The 22,032-nt window shown below is 35.9% G+C and overlaps 2 protein-coding genes across 4 annotated transcripts in view; one reads left to right on the forward strand and one right to left on the reverse strand.

Annotated features, from left to right (window-relative positions):
• Positions 1–692: 692 nt before the first annotated feature.
• On the reverse strand, positions 693–16,728 carry LOC123868816 (proton-coupled folate transporter-like). Of its 2 annotated transcripts, none has more exons than XM_045911462.1 (9): positions 15,945–16,728; positions 15,610–15,835; positions 14,102–14,395; positions 9,686–9,838; positions 7,928–8,120; positions 6,139–6,240; positions 4,574–4,711; positions 3,896–3,979; positions 693–1,033 (listed from the first exon to the last, which is right to left on the reverse strand). In XM_045911462.1, exons 1-9 carry the CDS (start codon positions 15,986–15,988, stop codon positions 1,005–1,007), a joined length of 1,263 nt encoding a protein of 420 aa, XP_045767418.1. In that variant the 5' UTR covers positions 15,989–16,728; the 3' UTR covers positions 693–1,004. The 2 variants fall into 2 exon arrangements, with proteins under 2 accessions (XP_045767418.1, XP_045767417.1); XM_045911461.1 differs by lacking the exon at positions 693–1,033 and adding an exon at positions 2,979–3,298 and having other exon boundaries at positions 15,945–16,726.
• Positions 16,729–19,026: 2,298 nt separating this feature from the next.
• Positions 19,027–22,032, forward strand: part of LOC123868813 — a 93,389-nt gene continuing 90,383 nt past the window's right edge. The window contains exons 1-2 of one of the 2 annotated variants that reach the window (XM_045911444.1): positions 19,027–19,090; positions 20,382–20,524. The gene's annotated coding sequence lies outside the window, so the exon portion shown is untranslated. Of the gene's footprint in view, positions 19,091–20,139; positions 20,525–22,032 lie in introns of those variants that run through there. The other variant, XM_045911443.1, reaches the window with a different exon arrangement.

The following is a 22,032-nucleotide window of genomic DNA, read 5'->3' on the forward strand; positions in this document are numbered from 1 at the left end:
AAAACCTAAATCAATGCGGATGAAGACGCGGGCTTCACTTAGTATTATAGTGCAGAAGCCTACAATCTGAATTGAACTTCAGCGCTAAAGAGTAGGTATCTCAGGCGGGGACATACAAAAGTAAAAAAATGTTGATTGTTAAACATGTCTTTAATCTCTTGTTGCACAAAGAACTTATTGCGCAACAAAAGAGCAAAGTTCGATTTTTGTAATGGTTGAGTCTCAATCCCGAGGAACGGAGGAGCTCGTGTATCTTGATAATAAGTGGATTAAAGGCACAAGCAATAAAGTACTTACTTGGTTTCTTGGGCCTTTCGTGAGCAGAAGTCAACTTTAGGTTGGTAACTTACTTAGCTTTTTGTGAAGGTAAAATAAAAGTATCAAAATGCACAATAATGTTTTTATTGTTAAAACATCGTTAGGTATTACACGCCCTATATATTTATTATTCACTCTGTACCTAAAATTATTCTTTCTATATAAATCTGTATTTATTCTGTACTTAAAATTACTTACTTACACTATCAGGTATACACATAACAAAAAAAGCCTTAGGTACCAAATTATATTCAACTAAACCAATATATATACTTAGTGTAAATTAAAATATATAAACTTATTCTCAAGACTCCTTAATATACTAGTGATTTTTGTCTGGATCATTTAATTATGACATTATTCATCGAATATTATAAACCCATAAAAAAACACTCTACAAAACTATCAATCGGTAAAATAAACTCAAACGCGTCTTGTATTTAAATCAAAATGTGTAGAGATTCCGTCAAATGTAGATCGTTTTTACTTGAAACAAGGATCCGGGCGGGTCGACTTCGGCATTTGGTAAGTGCTTTTCAAGGTCGATACTGACATAAAGCAATCATTGGGCCTGTACTGGTGTTGGACTGGAGGGCTGAAGCATGGTCCCATGTTGACGTGGGGCGGGCCGAAGTGGCTGGCGGGGTGAACCGGGTGCTGCTTGCTTGGCATTGGCGAGCATGCTATCATTGGGTTGTAGTTTGGTCGCTGCATTCTGTGAAACAAGTCTTATTAGTAAAAAAATTGAGAAACACGACTGGCCTGCCAAAAAACGAAGTGAAAAGACTTTTTCACGTTTGAAAATGGCGCTACAAAGCCGCGCCATATTTATTTATTTTTTCGAAAAAATTATTATACTTAGTCAATTCGGTATGAGGTAAGGATTCTAACGATACTCCATACATCCGATTCCAAATGTATTCAGGAATTAAGAAATTATGGTGGAATAAAGAATCTCGCATACATAGGTACACCCTGAAAACATTACACTTTTAGGCAGTCAGTATAGATATACATAGTAATATTATATCATTATAAAAAAGAGCAGAGTCTCTGTCCTGCTATTTGTCAATAGAATCAGTTTTGGGGATCGATACGAACAAACGACAAAATCGGAGACTTGACCTTGAGAAAGGAGCCTGAAATGTTGAACACCCACCTTTCATCATTCTCTCATGCGTGTCTCTTCCAAGTTCCATTATTTTTGTGGCAGATTTATGTAACCAAGTAAATAAAAAGTTGTTATTGAATAGGCTCACATATTTGATACGAAATACAGCTTTCCGCTCTGTGGCCAATACAGGGAAGCTTTTCTAAGTTACCTCCTTCTTCATTCACGAATCACGAAGTATTTTTAAAACCAGAATACAATAATTCAAATGATTTTGCATATAGGTATAATAATAAAGTGAATACTCACGTGATTGTTTTATTTCAACAACAAGTGCAGAAGTACACAACAAGAAGGTTTTGAATGAATCTGTAATATCGAAATCTTTAGCTTTTTATATTGCTTTTTTATCGAATATTTATCTCATGATTGTTATCCTATAAAGACTACTTGAGCACAAAAGGGTAATGGAATTAGATAGATACAATCTTTTGTTACATAAATATAAAAATTACAATAAAATATACCTAACAATAACACATTCAACTGTCTCTATGCATTTTTATTGAAACTTTTGTGTACAACCGATTAAAATTTCAGTAGGTAGGTAACTATTGTTTAATAATTGCAATGATTACAATCTCCTTATCAAAATAAGATCAAAATGTATAAGTAAATTCTATAGGCTGATTTGATTTTGATTAGATCGATTAAATTAGTTCAAAATTTTGAATCAGAAGGTGTATTAAAAATTGATACATAATATTTGATAATCATGAAAAAATGGCAATTGCAAATTATTATTTACTTAATATTTTGAAATTATCGTGCGATATTTTTAGTTCTACTAAAATTTATTCATCTGGTATTAAAGGCTTTTATTTTACACTTTCTTTTAAACGTAAAAAGCTCTCAAGTTTCTAAAGTTGCTAATTACGTGTTGGAGTAAAGGTATTCAGGGCTTCTCAAGAACTTCGCTAGTGGCTAGCATTTATTCGAAGTGAACGAAGTCAAACTCTCTTTACTAAACTTTGAAGCTTTTGCGAAACCAGGTACCTTATACCTACTGCAACTAAAACTATTTATTGGTCTTCGTAATATTTTCACCTACATGATTCATTTTGGCTTTGCATGGGTTTGTATTACAATACAAGAACTTTCTTTAAGTAGGTAGGAACTAATTATTAGTAGAAACTTGAATCAAATCCTTTTTGACAGCACTATGTTCAGATTAGCATATTCAGAAAGAGAAACAAGGCAACGTGGAGTAGAGACCGCGTATCGGTAAACGCAGTGTAGGACAACCTCCAGCCCGCTGGACTGATGACCTGAAGGCGGGGAACGGTTGGATGAGGAAGGCGGAGGACCGTGTTTGGTGGCGCGCTCTTGGAAAGGCATATGGCCAGCAGTGGACGGAAACAGGCTAATGGAATGGGAGAATAATTCAGTAAAAATCCATTTTGGGTAGTATATTATATCTATGTAATCATTTTATTCATGTAACTTAAACAAACGTTATACTTAATTAAGGTATACAAAATAAAAAATAATAATATACTTTTTAGGAATTTGTGGGCAATCCCCTTTTAACTTCTTTGTTTTTAAGATCTTTTTCTTTGGTATTGTCACAGCTTGCCTCGAATTTGTGTAGAGGTACATTTTTCTCGGGAATATCAGCACTAGGGGTGATTCGTTGCAGTCTTCTAGTTAGAAGGTATGAAAGCAGTTGTATTACGGCTAGTATGATGCCGGGGATCAGCCACGCGTCGGGGACGGATGACACAGTTTTCGTATAGAGTAATGAGTACAGTGGAGATGAAAACGTTTGTGTTGCGGATTCTAGGGCACCCAATACGCTATAGATTTTACCTGGAAATAAAAATATTATAGTTTTAATATCCCTTGGTACCTACGAGTATTTTACGAAATATCTGGTGCTCTGATTGATGGCCATTATATTATGCTTTACATGCTAGTTTCAGCTTGTATTTTATTTATTTTTGCCACTGAAATCTTTAGTTTTTAAGGCGTAAAGACATTAGATAGGTGTGGCGTCTCGTCAGTCGTGATTCGTGATGCGACTGAATTCGATCGGAGTCATATTTATAACATTTTAGAAAAACCGCTTTAGTCTGCATGCTGCTCCTGATCGTTGCCGTTGTCATAAACAGCACAGTAATGTGTCTGCAGTTTTAATATTGCCTTTGATATCTCTTGTGATTGTAGTCAAGCGAAAGCTGTCTACTTTAAATATGAAAATGAATCATAAAGGAGTGCCGTAGAGATAAAATAAAGATTATATCACATACAAAATACGCGATAGCTAGTGAAATATATGATCACTCAAATTAATAATATAATCTTGTTTCTAATGCGAATTAATCCCACGGGATTTTTCAAAACCTTAATCTATACAGGCGAAGTCTTGGGCATCCCCTAGTGCTAAACGGGCAAAAATATAGTTACCTTGTTCGGTTGGTAATATCTGCTTGTTTAGTAAGGGTCGTTGCACGACTTGCGAACCCTGAGATATGATGCCGATGATTGGAACTGTGAAATAAAGAAGGCATTATGTTTTTTCCAGAAAATCAATTTTGTTGGTCTATAAATATTTACATACAAAAAGAAGAAAGTGACTGACTTCACATATCATGGATAAACGTACCTACTGCTCAAATAGGTAGAGTGAGATTTTAAGCGCACGATATTCTCTCCAGCCGCGACGCGCGTACGTCACTGCCGCGCGGCGCGGCTGGAGAGAATATCGTGCGGGGCGCTGACGCGACTCGTAGTTCCGCTGCAGTTCAGTTCGAGTGCGTGGGCACCTTTATGCATGTAGGTTCTCTTTTAACATGGACCCTGAATCTTTGGTTCCTGCACTAAGATTTATTATAGCATTTGGGATTAATAGGATTTTAAGAAACATCCAAATAAGCCGGAGCGGGTTAGCCAGTTAATCTAGTTCTATAATAACATTTTTTGGAGTCGGTGCCAATGAGGTGCCAATGTGGAGTCACAAACAATATGAAGAGTATCTAATCCGGCTCCAAAAAATGTCCTGGACTCACCTGCCACTACGCTAAGGAGGTCGTCGAAGAGATGGTACAGATATAATTCTACATTTAAGAAATTATAGAAACTTACTTATGAACACGAAGATGGTGGTGGTGGCAGCGATGAGTGAGCTCGTGGCAATGATGTAGGATGTGCAGCTCAGCACTCCAACCAGCTCGTCGGAAAGGCGCAGACGACGTTTAAATACTGTGAGAATTAGTAATGTACCTGAAACAATAATAAACATAGCAAGTTCCAAGGCGCAAAGAAAATGTAAATTAAAAACCAGCATAGTGCGATAAGGACAGGAACATCTAGGGTTCCGTAACTTTGGAAGGATACACGTGTTTTGTTCGACAGTCTCAATAACAAAATAATCTAGATTAGATTGCGACTAAAATAAGTCGCTAAAATGCTAATTTTGTTATAAAGTGTGTAAGTACCAACTGTGTCTGACTTTGAAACTTGTACGTTTTTAAGACAGAACTGAAACAAATAATCTTAAAAAAATCTAATTTTCGATGTTTTTGAAGGGACAATTTTTATTATTTTCTTTGATAGAGGCCATAGTAGGTAAGTGTAACACGTATTCTGTAAAAAAAACTGGATACCTATTACAGCTGCAGCTGTAGAGATATCCAGTTCTGTGACAGGCGGATGGACGAACGGGCAGATGGATAGACAGTAGAAGCCTAAGCCTCCGATTACTATACTATCAGAATAGGGTCCCGTTTGGCACCCTTTGAGTATGGACTCTACACATCCTAAGATAAGACTAATTTTCAGCAACACGTGCGCGATTCATCTGAAATCGACCTTTAGGACCTCTAGAGGACCATTAGGATAGAACTCTTGAGCCAAAGGCTAAGAACTGATACAATATATTTTATTTTCATCATATTAAATTTGGTCATAATAAATAATAGTACCTAGTATCTACACAAAAAAGGATTTTATGCAACAGTCATGCATCATGTTTGATTTTATCTGAGATTAAGCGATTTATATCAGTGTTCTTATCAGATATTGAGAGGTGATTTTTTTCATTTTTTTGTGTGTAAAAACGCCATTTTTATTCAACAACAGATCGTATTAAAATTTCGCAATGTTCACGAATCCTCGTTTAAAAAATGATTATAGAAAGAAAGAAAATGCATTTATTTGTTGTTGGTGTCACCGATAAAAACAAAGCATACAAATGTAACATTTTCATCTGTGGCACCACTACAGCCCAGCATAATGTCTTGCATCATATGCGCTGATTTTCAGCTGTGACTCGGATGACGTCACATCACAGTTACAACTGTAAATCTATATATCTGTCGGAGCGAAATGGCATAAACCGGCATATAGTTACTAGATTTGTTTAGTGAAATGGTCTAATTGAGTTGTCATTTTAACATCTCACGGGAGTTAGCCATATCCCTGAGATATACGGCTAACTTATTTATTATATTTAGTATAACATGAGCCTTATAGAAGTATACAATATCATCTTCTTCAGACAGGATTATAAACATAGTCAGTGTATGATGGCAGCACAATGTGATTTATAAATTCCTACTACATTATATTTTTACAAAGAGATCTGTTAATATAAAAATAATACATAAAGTAATAATAATAATCCATAAAATAATACACTCTATACTCACCAGTAAAGCTAATAGTGTTCCTGTAGGCAAGAAATGAACCAAATAACACGTCGTCCCACTGGAACTTGTAACGGTAGTACATATAGGCGAGCAATACCTCAGCTGTAACAAAATAATCGTTTTAAAGATACTAAGGGAAACATACTAAAGAAAAGTAAATTTTAGGTAGGTTAAAAGTAGGTTTTACGTAGGTAGATTCGTCATTTTATATTTCATCTAGAATTCCAGACTTCCCCGCAGTAAAGTACCTACCAGTAGATGAGTAGGTAAAAGTTTTGTCAGTGCATTCAGCAAAGTTTCGAACACGTAAAGAAAGATTCTGTAACTTACTAGACCGGAAATTCCTGTTAGAGTACAGCTAGACGACGGTGACGGTCAACTTAACTGTTCCAATCTTGTTCAAGAAAATTTTATGGTAGACAATTGTATAAATACTTAGTAGGTATTTCCTCTACTTACTACTATTTAAGTTCAACTACATATTATGACAGTTTTCAGCTACAGGCTATAACCACCGAACTTCTTAGTGTAAACTCCTTATCCGACTATAATATACAACCTACTTACTTATGTAATGTGGTAAAGTCAGAACTCTATTTAGTGTATTTGACTATTTTTTTCAGTTAAAGGTAAGTACTTAGTTTTCATAGGATAAATAAGAGTTTTGACTTTAAGTTGCAACATATAAAAGACTAACTCAAATGCTCCGTCTTCGCACGGGTAGTCTTAAGTTGTATTAATATGTTTCCGAGAGGATCTCTTTAATTATTTCATTTTAAAGGTTCGACCAACTAGGCTGCGATTGCTGAATTTAATTATTCCATTTTAGTACTTACTTACCTTAAAAAGATTTTATAGATTTTTTACATTTAATTTATTCCTTTTACCTAAATTTCAAACAGACGGTCATTCTTGGTGTTTCGGCTTTGTAAAGAATGACATCGTTTGTTTTGCCTTGACGTCATTATTTGAGTAATAACATAAACCACTATTATTATTAGCGCTATTTATATATGTGTTAATTTTGCAAGTAGGTATTCAGTAGGTCTAACTTGTCATATTGTAATTTTATAGCGTACCTTAATTATATGCCATGTAGGTCTGTATCTTTCCTTTCACTATCAATGAAATTACTCCTCCGCTCCTCGATTGCTAAAGGTCACTTTTTGTTATTCATGTAAGTATCAGTGAGGAAGATCAATAATATTGTTAGTAATATGATGTATTGGAATGCCTCAAAATCATGGCAGACACCTTTCCCATTATTCCAGTTTGTTCAGGCACTTAGGTAATTATGGTCAGAAGTCCAACTACGCTTTCCCGCGAATTTCTCGAGACTTTTCTATAGCCGAAGCAAAGAGTTGTCATAGTGATTGTTCCCGGGCTATTGGGTTCAATTAAAATACCGCACTTCACGCTAAGTGGTATTTTTTAATTCTTATACAAGTTAGCCCTTGACTGCAATTTCAACGGTAAATGATGATGTAGTCTAAAATGAAAGCAAGCTAATCTGAAAGGAGTATTTTCTAACCAGCATAGCATTATGGGAATGCGTAATCACTTGCCGGCACGGCTTTAACGGTAGGGTGGTAACTAACCACCATCAATATATCCCACTAGATATGTGATAACGCAAATCAAATCGTAGCAAAAAAAAAGTGTAGGATCGAAACACACTTTCAACATCCGAACAGTATGACGTCGTTATCGTGGTGTTGCAAATCTGCTTCTGTTTAAAGTAACATATAGGTAAACCTGATCCGCCAAGCAATTGAGCGATATTTATTACCTAATAGTAACATCCTGTCTCCAAGCGCGACTACCAACATCAGTAAAATAACCATCCTCTTATGTTCTTCTCTTTTCCTCACGAGGCATTGTACAGCATTTAAAGGCAACCGCCAGTTCAGAACCATTACTTTGTTGTCACGGTTCACGTTCACGTCTCTGACCATGAGCACCACGTAGATGAGAGATGCCACCTGGAAAAGAATGCCAAAACATTTAGACAATCTTTCGCAAATTCGTTTTATTATGTTCCATGGTTTTTTACAGGTTGCAAATTTGGAATGACTTCGGAGATCTCGGCATGCAGCTGAATGCAGCTGTATATTTATATTTTGTATTTTGTACATTGAATAAGCTTAAAATTTCAACTTTGTACAAAAAAAAATTGGTTGTCTGTAAAGTCGGTTTACTGACGATAGTTGAACGTGACAACAAAGGCCGATTGTGCTTCTTTGTCGCTCGTTCCGCGCTCTCGCTTGCACTTCAAGCCTTATATGGAACGCCTCAGAGCGAGGTAACGCCGCATGAGTCATGTTTTTTCGTGCGTGCAGCCGGCTCTATCGAATTATAAGACGTTGTCACGTCAACAAGGGGTAATTTTAAAGGGTTAATATATATTTTTTAAATTTATTAATAGGGAAGCGCTTGACCACAATCACGCCTTATGGAAAGTGATGATGTGTATGTGTGTGTGTTACATTATACGACACATCTGTGAATTATCACCACAATGACACAGTTCACGACAGTTAGGGAACTTCTAACAAAACGTCGAGCCCTCGACGTCACTGGTAGGCGTCAGATGTAGTAACATTTGAAGCAGGTAGACCTAAAGCAGCCCTATTTTGCTTTAACTTTACGTCACCATAACCTAATGTTTGACATATCGTCTATTCAGGATCAAACCGAGAGTTCCCTCACTCTGACAATGACCCAAATTCAAAGTCATTTATTAAAGAAGAAGATTTAAGTACGCTTTAATTGTCACTTGTTGGATTTGTAAGATAATGATGTAAGCTTGGATGAAGGATGTAAGTAATGGTGATATAATTAATTACGTAAACTTAAAACTAAAGCTACGAGGGAGCCCCTTTTGTTAATCAGCTGAATAAAAATATGAGAAGCATAAGCATTGGAAGTATTGCAATGAACCACTTTTACCAATCATTTAGGAACATAGTATTATACTTCCAAACTACTTACCTATTAGAATAATTCAATTTATGTTAATTACGCCAAAGCCATACAAGTTAAAAATATTGGTTTTGAAAGCTTTACAAGTTTTCCCGCAACCATGACATGCCACTTTTATTAATTGTAGGTTAGGTACACTAACTCTGCCAACTTTTAAAAGTTACCAATGGCTTATTTCCTAGTAGAACTAAAATCAGAAATTTTGTGTGCCATGATTAATGGTTATTATTGTTCAATGGAAAATGGTTCACTGCAGTGGCTCAATTTAGCAAATATACAGTACGGTAAAGAAAACTACGGTAAGTACCTACTATGCGCAGAACAACTGAAAAATATCCTGTGGATTGCTTTAAGCAAACAAGCTTTAGATAATAGGGTCATATTATTTTTACTGACAAAAACCAATTTTTATTACTTTCTGATCCACGTGATAAGATTTGAATGTTATAAAAAATTCACCCTTGCCAACAAGGTGCAGCCATTACAGTACCTAGTCCGTGCTTAAATTTTTTACCAACTGTATGTTTGCTAAACTGCGTTTGCATTGAGTAATAAAAGCTAGTACCTGCAGTAATAAAACAAGAGGAAACACACCGTAGAATCCAAGGTGGCGGTACAGAAGGGGCCCGCTCACGGAGCCCACCACGTGAGCGATCTGTATGGCGGCGCGGTGCGTGCCCATCGTGCGAGTGACGTCGCGTCCCGATGCGTGACACAACTGAAACATTAACTTTTTTAACTAAACTTTTTTAAATTTATAGACCATACTTGACTACAATCACACGTGCAATACATCTTTAAAACACCTATTTCGTACAGACTACGGAGCAGATAGTTGCGGACAGCTCGTCCGCAAACATCAAGGGCGAAAATGTTTTTCTAAGATTACCTATGCACATATACTTGAATAGCCTAATCCATGCTAATATTATAAATGCGAAAGTGTGTCTGTTTGTCTGCCTGTTTTTCACGGCTTAGCCGTTTAATCAATTTTGACAAAATTTGCTACTTACCTACAGACATAGCTTGAACCCGGAGAGGGACATAGGCTACTTTCATCCCGGAAAATCAAAGTTTCCACGGGATTTTAAAAACTTACATCCACGCGGATGAACTCGTGAACATCATCTAGTCTATTAGGCGAAGGTATCAAAATACGAACTCGGGTACTTCCGTATTTACTATCAAAAATGCTTATCTGTTAACGTATTTTAAATTTTAATAATATAAGATAACTGTATATAAGAGATATTTTAGAGTTCGGAAACTTAAGGGGAAAAACGGGCAGCCACCAGCTTATTTTTAGTTGCGATACGGTTATCATAATATCAATCAGCCTTTCAGACTGGATTAGGAAATTAGAGATAGCTTCTTGATATCGTAACAATAATTAACATATTAAAAATCTTCTTTTGGATAAGGTGGTAAAAAACCAACTTAACCAAAAATATTTTATCAAGAAACAATTAAGTGGTTAGGCTTAGCCTAAGGAAATGACTGCCAAACTTGAAGTGCCTGCTGAACTAAAAATTATTATTGCTGATCAAGAACTGACAGCTAAACTAGACGAAATCACCAAAATAGTCATAGCCACTGATCAAGAAGTGATGCTAAATTAGGAAAGGTCACCAAACTAGAAATTACTGCTGATCAAGAACTGACAGCTAAACTAGAAGAGGTTACGAGACCATAAAGTGATGCTGTTCGAAAAGTGGCAGCAAAATTGTAAGAGACACCAAATTAGAAATGACTGCTGATCAAGAACTGACAGTTAAACTAGAAGAGATCGCCTAACCAGAAATGGCTGCTGATCAAGAAATGACTGCTAAAGTACAAGAGGTCTCCAAACTAGAAAAAATTGCTGATCAAGAACTAACAGCTAAACTAGAAGAGATCACCTTACTAGAAATGGCTGCTGATCAAGAAGTGACTGCTAAACTACAAGAGGTCGCCAAACTAGAAAACTCTGCTGATCAAGAAGTGACAGCTAAACTGAGGAGGTCACAAAAATAGTAATGGCTGCTGATCAAAAAGTGATTGCAAACTAAACTAAACTAAACTAGGAGAGATACCAAACTAGAATTTACTGCTCATCAAGAACTAACAGCTAAACTAGGAGAGATCGTCTGTCTAGAAATGACTGCTGATCAAAGAATGACTGCCAAACTACAAAAAGTCACCAAACTAGAAAAGATTGCTGATCAAGAAGTGACAGCTAAACTGAGGAGGTCACCAAAATAGTAATGGCTGCTGATCAAAAAGTAATTGCTAAACTAGGAAAGATCACAAAACTAGAAATAACTGCTGATGGAGAATTAGAAGAGGTTACCAGACTAAAAATTTCTGCTGATCAAAAAGTGACAGCTAAACTAGAAGAGATACCAAACTAGAATTTACTGCTAATCAAGAACTAACAGCTAAACTAGGAGAGATCGTCTGTCTAGAAATGACTGCTGATCAAAGAATGACTGCCAAACTACAAAAAGTCGCCAAACTAGAAAAGATTGCTGATCAAGAAGTGACTGCTAAACTGAGGAGGTCACCAAAATAGTAATGGCTGCTGATCAAAAAGTAATTGCTAAACTAGGAAAGATCACAAAACTAGAAATAACTGCTGATGGAGAATTAGAAGAGGTTACCAGACTAAAAATTTCTGCTGATCAAAAAGTGACAGCTAAACTAGAAGAGATACCAAACTAGAATTTACTGCTCATCAAGAACTAACAGCTAAACTAGGAGAGATCGTCTGTCTAGAAATGACTGCTGATCAAAGAATGACTGCCAAACTACAAAAAGTCGCCAAACTAGAAAAGATTGCTGATCAAGAAGTGACTGCTAAACTGAGGAGGTCACCAAAATAGTAATGGCTGCTGATCAAAAAGTAATTGCTAAACTAGGAAAGATCACAAAACTAGAAATAACTGCTGATGGAGAATTAGAAGAGGTTACCAGACTAAAAATTTCTCCTGATCAAAAAGTGACAGCTAAACTAGAAGAGATACCAAACTAGAATTTACTGCTCATCAAGAACTAACAGCTAAACTAGGAGAGATCTCCTGTCTAGAAATAACTGCTGATCAAAGAATGACTGCTAAACTACAAAAAGTCACCAAACTAGAAAAGATTGCTGATCAAGAAGTGACAGCTAAACTGAGGAGGTCACCAAAATAGTAATGGCTGCTGATCAAAAAGTAATTGCTAAACTAGGAAAGATCACAAAACTAGAAATAACTGCTGATGGAGAATTAGAAGAGGTTACCAGACTAAAAATTTCTGCTGATCAAAAAGTGACAGCTAAACTAGAAGAGATACCAAACTAGAATTTACTGCTCATCAAGAACTAACAGCTAAACTAGGAGAGATCGTCTGTCTAGAAATGACTGCTGATCAAAGAATGACTGCCAAACTACAAAAAGTCGCCAAACTAGAAAAGATTGCTGATCAAGAAGTGACTGCTAAACTGAGGAGGTCACCAAAATAGTAATGGCTGCTGATCAAAAAGTAATTGCTAAACTAGGAAAGATCACAAAACTAGAAATAACTGCTGATGGAGAATTAGAAGAGGTTACCAGACTAAAAATTTCTGCTGATCAAAAAGTGACAGCTAAACTAGAAGAGATACCAAACTAGAATTTACTGCTCATCAAGAACTAACAGCTAAACTAGGAGAGATCGTCTGTCTAGAAATGACTGCTGATCAAAGAATGACTGCCAAACTACAAAAAGTCACCAAACTAGAAAAGATTGCTGATCAAGAAGTGACAGCTAAACTGAGGAGGTCACCAAAATAGTAATGGCTGCTGATCAAAAAGTAATTGCTAAACTAGGAAAGATCACAAAACTAGAAATAACTGCTGATGGAGAATTAGAAGAGGTTACCAGACTAAAAATTTCTGCTGATCAAAAAGTGACAGCTAAACTAGAAGAGATACCAAACTAGAATTTACTGCTCATCAAGAACTAACAGCTAAACTAGGAGAGATCGTCTGTCTAGAAATGACTGCTGATCAAAGAATGACTGCCAAACTACAAAAAGTCGCCAAACTAGAAAAGATTGCTGATCAAGAAGTGACTGCTAAACTAGAAAAGACTGCTGATCAAAAAATTACTGCTACACCTGAAGATAAACTTGAAGTGGCCGTTAACGGTACCGAAATATTATTTCCTATAAAAAAACCTTTGTTAGAAAGAACCACCATTTATTTATTTAAAAATTGTATTTACTTAGTAGGAAAGCATCAAACGATCGTAAATTAAATTTTATTATAACTTATACAAACGGCGTAAAGAGATAGCATTGTCTATAATAATCTCATTATCAGCCGTTAATGTACTGTCATAAATTCATTCATATCCTGTATAACAACAGTTCCTGCCCAGCTAGCATGGGCAGTAGATAAAAATTGTATCCCCCGATTATACCCACCGATGCATAGAAATCAGTGGATATAATCGTGAATATAATTTTTATCTACTGCCCATGCTAGCCGGGCTGTTGTTTTTATCAGGATCGTCGCGAGATAACCTGAGATAATCCTAGCACATAAAAGTTAGACCTCATGTGTAATTTTGAAAAAAGAATGCTTAGACAGGTTGTCTACTAGTGAAATAGACATACACTACAAGGACCCTGGAAGTCGTGTGCTATACAAAATGATGCCGATTGAAGCGCCCCACCGAGCGTACCTGGAATTAAAATTGACACTGCGTCAAATGGTCTTCGTGACTATGTAGACCTTGATGTAGACAGATCTCTTATAAGTTATAAGTCATAACAAGGTCATAGCTAACTTTTAGGTCCAAATTTGATCTTACGATGCTCACTGCTGCTATCAGCGCCAAAATAGCGAAAATCAAGATTTTTCAGAAACAGATATGGCAATCGCAGGTCTAGCTTCTTTTTACAGTCCACCTTCTCAAGCTTTTAAGAGATTGTGAAACATAACCTAAAAATTAAATAATAAACTTGAACTATACTTACGTCTCCAATATGACTAAACGAAGCTGCTAGCAACAATCCAAAGTTTCCACCCATCGATATAGGGATTTGTACAACATAAAGGACCTGAGCTGTACTCGCGCCAGGAAATGTAAGCATCAGCAATACTCCTGTGGTCATCACGCACATTCCTATTAAAGGTACTATGAGCAGTGGTTTCCTTCTACCACTGCAGTCACTCCATGGTCCAACGAATAAGAGCACAACTGTAGATATAAGGGAGCCTATGAAGCTTCGGCTCACGTTTATACTGGAGACCAAAGCTTGGCTGCCTGCCTGGAATTTAAATAAAAATTGGATTTATAAATGGGTAGGTACTCAATGAATATTAATTCCTTCCAAATCTCTACCTGTTTAGGCTGTGTTAACAAAATTAAGCGTGATTGTGTAACAGATCTAACGTACTTAAAATTATTATTATGTCATGAAAACCAGATAAAATTATATTACAGAAATTGATATACCTACTCATAGGTAAGTAGGTGTGACAGGGCAAAAACTGAAATTTTGCCCTATCCCGGCATTTGGAGGTCCTTTTGAATCTTTTATTCACAACTGTGTGATTTTTTTTAAATGTACCTACAAGAGGTAGCTACCTAGTGGGACTAATTAGGGTTTAATATTGTAATGATATTTTTATTTAATAAAATTAATTAAGTCTTTAAAAAAATGATTTCATTTCGTATAAAGGGGAACAATTTGTTCTAAATTAAAAATGCTGGTAGAAATACCTATTCGTATTGAGCTGTGATAGCATTGATAGTCGAATTCGCAAGTGTTGTACGCCGTATCAACGTCCTTCCTTATGTTTGCAGTGTCTAATTTATCATTCAGCTACAAGGAACCTTTTGTTCCGCCTCCGTATCCGGCGATACGCATCGTTTAATTTAATTACTTAAATAACTACGTATTATTATTATCAGCATTCACTAACAGTCTTAGTAAATAAAAAAAACTATACACTATTAGAAGGCTTATCCAAGCACATGTAAATTTTTTACAACATCGCGAAAATTGCCGCCGAGTGGAAACTGAAAAGAATAAATCGTCGCTACGCATGCTAATTCCGCTATGTGGCAAATAAGAAATTTACAGGAGAAAAGATTAAAGTTAAATTTTTCCAAAAAAATTGAATTACTTTTGGGTCAAAATCACTTACTTCTAAGTTGCTATCTCTTGGACTAGCACACAATATGCTAAAGGGCCGGTTTTTGCATGCGCAAGCACCTTTTATAACTGAACAAATTGGCATAATTTACGAAAATAGTATTTTGTACGAAAGTACCTACCGACCAAAGAAAAAAAACATAGCATGGCTTAAAACACATTACACGTAATAGTAAAAAGTGTTTATTATAGTTTCAATAGTTCAATGGAAGTCATACAAGTAAATAAGTAATGTGATTTGTTTTTAAAAGTAAGTGTGACTAAAACTTGTACCTATAAAAACAATGCGTTATCAGTAGGATCGTAAATAAATTGCAATTTACCTCCGCCGCGCGGAATTCTTCACCCACTCCTCTGTCGCATATATCGGCCGTGTAATTTAATTCATGGCATGCGGTCCGCAAATAAAAATTCTGAAGCGAAGTCTGCCCAAGATTGATGGCCATCATAGCACCAACGAGTGCCGGCTCTAGAATTAATCGCCACTTGTGCGATGCTTCGGGTATGCTTGGTTTCGGACATTCTGATTCCCTGTGAAAACTTGTTGATCTGGAAAAGATTAACAGTTATCATACTATTGGTTCTATGTTATCTCTAGTTGCAAACGTAAAAACAGCAACTTTGTGTTTAGAAGCATTAAAAAAATCATGAAACAAACCTCAATTTTTCCAACTCGTGAAGATCAAGAGAACTGTCCGTCATTATAGTAACGAGAGGTGTGATAAATAATTCAAAACAAACATACAAAGTTCATCTCTCGGAACGCACTCGAATATATTTTAACTAATGCGAGATTTCACATCACAGCTATCGTTCACGAGGCGTGTAACCGGCAACGTATTACTTCGACTAATGTCAAACGATAAGATAATGTTGTTCTGTTTGCATATTGAAAACAATGAGACTTGGTTAAAAGATATCTCTCTGGCTTATAGGCGTTGCACCGTAAGTGCAACGTAAGACATACTACCGGCTTCGACTGGTAAGAGTTCTGCCCGACTGGTCGCGCCTGTGCCCGATTATTCCAATTGGCAATGATAGAAGGCACTCAACCGGTATTACATGTAAGGATTGGAGTCGTTGTGATGCAGGTAATTGGGCCTCTATTGCTGTAATAAACGCATTATCAACCGCTACTCAATACTTATAAACACACAGACTTGATTGCGAGTACTCTCTTCAAAAAAATCACTTTGAATGACACACACAAAATTATAAAAGTAAGATACTCGTAGTTATTACAATTTCAGAATTTGCACATCGTAGCGTTCACATTTGATAAGGAAGCTGTTACTTTATCAATTAAATCGCAGGTAATAGTGGCCGAGCGTTCAAACAAAGACGTCGTAACGATAAGAAAAGTCGGTCATTGTGACTATAGTACAATACAAATCAAATCGGAGTCTTATCTATTTATTACTTATTTATTTCGTACCGGCACCTACGTGAGTAATATCACATAAGTATAAAGAAAGGCTGAGAAGGACAGGTGTGTTTGAAATTTGTAAGATTTTAAGAGATCAAAATCTAAGTAGATACTCATAAGTAAGGTGTCTCTTGGCGAGCAAGTTCTGAAAATGTGAAAGTATGTTTGTCTGTTGGAGTTATTCTTCAATCACAACGCAACGGAGCAACTGATCAACGTATTTTTTGCATAGATAAGTATACCGAAAGACCTGGAGAGTAATTAACATATTCTTTATCCCGGAAAATCAAAGAGTTCTCACGGGATTCTTAGAAACCTAAATCCAAGTGGACGAAGTCGTGGGCATCAGCTAGTACCTGATACTGATGATCACACAATCGTTATATAGTCGTTACAGTCTACAGATGAGTCACACGCGCCGATCCTAATGATTTTACAGTAGATACCGAAACTGAACGGTACGTTACGGTGAAGAAAAACACTGTAAGAAATCGTGTATGCCTGAAAATTTTCCATAATGTTCTCAAAGGTGTGTGAAGTCTGCCTATTCTCACTTGGCTAGTGTTGTGGACTATGGCTTAATCCCTTCTCATTCCAAAGGTCCAAACACACTTAGCACGCAGCGCCTTGCTCCACAGTCCATACAAACTCATATAAACTATACTAATTGCTGCTCCGCGTCAGGCAGCGTTGCTCAAGTGCGCTTTGCTTCATACAAACTAAATTACATTTAAAGTAAGTAGTAAATATACTTAGACTATATTTGACGTGCCGCATCGCGCCGCGTCGCGTTACCCAGCGCATTGTAAGTGCGTTTGAACCTTGCGGTGACTCGTTTCTAAAACCACGTGAAATACACACGTGCACGTGATGGACTCATGGCGTGAAATTACAATCACTCTACATATAAAAAGTCTTGTTCTGACTCCTCACTGATTGATTGACGGACTAGTCTACCTAACCTGGTGAGGCTAAAAATTTACATTTTGACAATATAGGTTCCTTTTATATCGTGGAGCCTCACTAAGAAAGAATTTCATGAAAATTCTACCGGGAAAGAGATTAAATAGGAGATAAAGTTTGTGTGAGAGTCTGTCATTTTTTAACTTTTTAACCCCCGACCCAAAAAGGGGGTGTTATAAGTTTGCCGTGTGTATCTGTGTATCCGTCTGTGGCATCGTAGTTCCTAAACTAATGAACCTAATTTTTAGTTTTTTCGTTTGAAAGGTGGCTTGATCGAGAGTGTTCTTAGCTATAATCCAAGAAAATCGGTTCAGCCGTTTGAAAGTTATCAGCTCTTTTCTAGTTACCGTAACCTACACTTGTCGGGGGTGTTATAAATTTTTAATTTACACTTGTTAATTTAATAAGTAGGTATACCTTGAAAATTGGTATTTGGAGTCGTGTTGGTTTCCGTTTCGCGTTCCTTATGAGTCAGCGTTTAAACTACCTATCACAGTCCATAAACAAAGTAACATGTGATAAAATATGGGGATCAATTAGAGCGATTTACTTAAGTAACTAGGTACCAACTCATCATAAAACACAGACATATAATATCTAATATGACGTGCAGCACCGAGTTGCTTAAAGCCTGAATAGCTTAACGGTTTATATTAGTATATCTAATTATTATATTAAGCATATTGGCTTAGCTTAGTATTACCGGAAAGGCAATATTCTGTGATAGTACCTATATAGGGTGTATCTATTCAAACCCCACCTGTTTCGTTACTGTCTTTTCGACTTCTCGTTTTAGCTTTAAGCTTAGTTGAAAGGAAATGGAGAGTAGATATTGATCACAGATCTTTTCTTGCTCAGAATTTTGCTGGTAAGTAGGTAGATAATAATCTTTCATTCTCAACTGTAAAAAAATTTCGTTGTCATAAAACTGTTTATATTTGATAACGAAGTAAGCACTACTCTAGACTTGATACTTTTACCTTTACCTACTAGGCATTTCACCGATATCAAATAAATATAAAACCGACCTCAAAAAGTCTTCAGTTTAGAAAAAAAAACCAAAAAAACGGATCAAACCTTTTATGTTGATTAAAAATGGATCGATACAACGTACCAGATACAGAACAAGAATAGTATTTAGGTTTGGAAGTGATAAACGCAGTGTGAAACTTTGCACCTACAAAGCGCTAAATGCTACATCAATTAATATCGAAGTCCGCGGCAGTCAACGAACGACATTGTGAATTACTCATCAGCTTGGAGTATGTAGTGTAGATACTAACTGCCTACATTTATACACCTTTGCAATATTTTCACGGCCGAAGCGTGCCAGCTCTAAAATAAAACAGTTGAGAATCTGGTCTCGGTCGCCACGCGTGGACCATAATATTATTACGCGTCAATTATCTACTCGTGTAATTATCTCGTTTTGATTCAAGTGCAAGTGATGCAGTTTTGAGATAAGATAAGCTAGAAGCTAGCGTTTTATCTCAAAACGTAGTTTGTAAAATAATGTCTTAGAGTTGAGATTTAATTAAAATTAAAAAGTTTACTAACTATTCATTTACGATCTCTTGATTTCTTTTGCCTTCGTTTAGTCCTGGTTTACTTAGTTTCGAGATTTTGAAATATTCTTTTTGAATAATTTGGTCCATTTTTCTCATATTCAACAAAAAATTAAATACGAGCTTATGTAAGATTACTGATACTGAATCCCTAATTTAATAAGCTTGCCGTCCATTTGGTATTTTTCGTTCAAACCAACTTTTGTAATATAATCGAACTATAGACGTCACTTTTAGATATATTGATTATTTATTTTAACACGTCGATTATTTAATAACTAGCGTTATTTTATTGATCAATGAGTATATAAATGTTTTTAAATGTTATATGTATTTATATTTTATTACATAAACCCGTTTTTAAGTAAATCGAGTGTTCACAACATACTTAATCCATTTGAGAGATTTAATATTCAAACAAGCTTGTAAGTTTTCGTTGAAAAGCTTATCTTTTGTTATAAATGATAATTTAATTTCAGTAGGTATTTGTTTTCTGGTTTTTCATACTCGTTACGGCGAACATTTAAAATGGATTTCACCGATTATTTATTATTTTTGGAATAGGATTAAATAGGCAAAAATCTTGCAATACCTGTATACTTTTCACTCAAGTAATTTGAAATAGAGTAAATTAATCCCTATATACCTAAGGAAAATACTAATTAATTAATAGATAATTCTAATGCGTAGTTATTAAGTTTACATTGTCGTAGAGAACAGCAAATATTGAACTAATTTAAATTACTTACAAAAAGCAATAAAAATACAAAGTTGCATGAATACCTAGATAATTGCTAGATTATTTTATTAATCTTCGTAAAACTTCGAATGGAAGTAATTTAAATTTTTAGTATTGGCAGGAAGTTTTTGTTTTTTTTACGAATTGTAATCGTTGCCAATAATATTCGGCGCTTCTGATAATTACCTATACGAGCGTACTAAACAAGTTCGACAATGTTAATTAGTGCTATCGGTTCTGTAAAACAAGTTTAAATCTACCTATTTCTTACTCATACCCTTGCTGGTATTTGGGAAATTAGCTTCTAAAATAAAGTGTACATGTAACATTTTCGTGCGTAACTTTTCACCTGTATATCAATGTCTTGCTGCATGTCCTTAATTCAGTTGGCTCGAATTACAGTCTGTTGCAGACGGTTTAGTACCTACTCGTTGAAACAAAAGGATTAAACAAAGTGTGTAATATAAAAAGTGCAAGTGAGGATTCACTTATGTGATCTGGATCATACTCTCGTCGTTTATAACTGGATTTGCTACGAAATCAAGGTATGAACTAAAATTTTGTAGAGCTGAAAATAAATATTTTAATATAAGTACTTACAGACTGTAAAACAGTTTTTACCCGGCAGTTGACTTGAAAAGTAAGTTTTGTCTCAAGGTATGCGGCAATTAACCTACAAGCAAGGTTTGTAGAGCTTTATTTAATCTGCGGGACCTCGACGGCCAAGATTTGTATTTTGTCGTGGTTTTGCCCGGTAGATGTCTCCCAACCAATATCGGTTTTAAGGATAAAAGACTATACAAATATAGGAATGTAGCAATTTTCTCGGCAAAGGTTTCGGCAGTGTTTTACAGCGCCCGCCATAGGACTTTACTCGGGTTTCGTGTTTGTAGTAAGAATGGCGGGAAAATCTCTATAATACATTGCCCGACAATTACTCTACAACCAAGTGTGTAAAATATTTCCGGAAAACGGCTCAACTATCAAGGCTTACAGAGATTTTTCCGGTAATGGACTAGAACTATGTATTGTATGTAGATATACTTAATGCCTTTGTCTGGCAAAAGCTTGCCGGCAAATAGCCTTAGTTCTATTTACCTTGACTTGGACCTACTCTTATTTTCAAATATCGTTCTGTCCAAGTATAATGCGCCCAAAATGGGGTTTAGCGAGAAACTGAACCTTGAAATTTTGACGAGACTTGCAGGCTCTCAGGACCTATACAAGGTGTGATCTTAACTACTCTTTATGTCGGTAAAATATAGAATTTCCTACGGAATAAAAAAAAAACTAGGAAAATGAAGTCGCGGGAAAAGTAAATTCTATATAAGTTATACGTGCCTCTACTTGCATTTTAAGTATTGTCATAATTAAGATGTTGCAACAATACAATGTTGCAATTCAGAAATAAATCGATTTCCTTATAGTTTCCCAAGAGTATTATGCCTTTTAGGCTCCATTTTAGTCGAATGATTCCTTAATTCCCTCAGCGTCTAAGCAATAATATCCCAATCGTGAAAGCGAAGCCCCTAAGGGCTGAAAACGCATTGAAACTAATTCATAGTCTCTATTGTAGCCTATGTACGTGCTTCATATAAATGACGCAGTATGATTACCATAGAATCATACGTTCCTAATGGGGAATGTTGCCGGCCTTGAAATACGTTGAATATGAAGAATGCAGCCAATTTGAAATAATTATTAGCATGTTTACCTGTGACCTATTTAAAGCAAGCGCAGGATATAATAGGTAGGTACGAGCAGGTAGCTAGGCACATGCGAGTGTCATCGGGATCATTACCTAATTAAGAAGGTCTAAGAGTTACCAATTATACCACTTTAATAGAATATAAGTAATGCCCGCAACTTCATCCTCGTGGATACAGTTTAAAAAAAAAAATGTGTTTCAATTTTCAAAGTAAGAGAACTAAGTGGGTTATCATATGAAAGGGCTTTAGCTGTACATTCTAAAACAGATTTTTATATAATTTATGCATAGTAATTTTTGGTTTATCGTGCAAAATGTCGGAAAAAATACCCGAGTACGGAACCC

The sequence above is a fragment of the Maniola jurtina genome, chromosome 10, assembly GCF_905333055.1.
Source record: "Maniola jurtina chromosome 10, ilManJurt1.1, whole genome shotgun sequence".
In the NCBI taxonomy this organism is placed as follows: Eukaryota; Metazoa; Arthropoda; class Insecta; order Lepidoptera; family Nymphalidae; genus Maniola; species Maniola jurtina.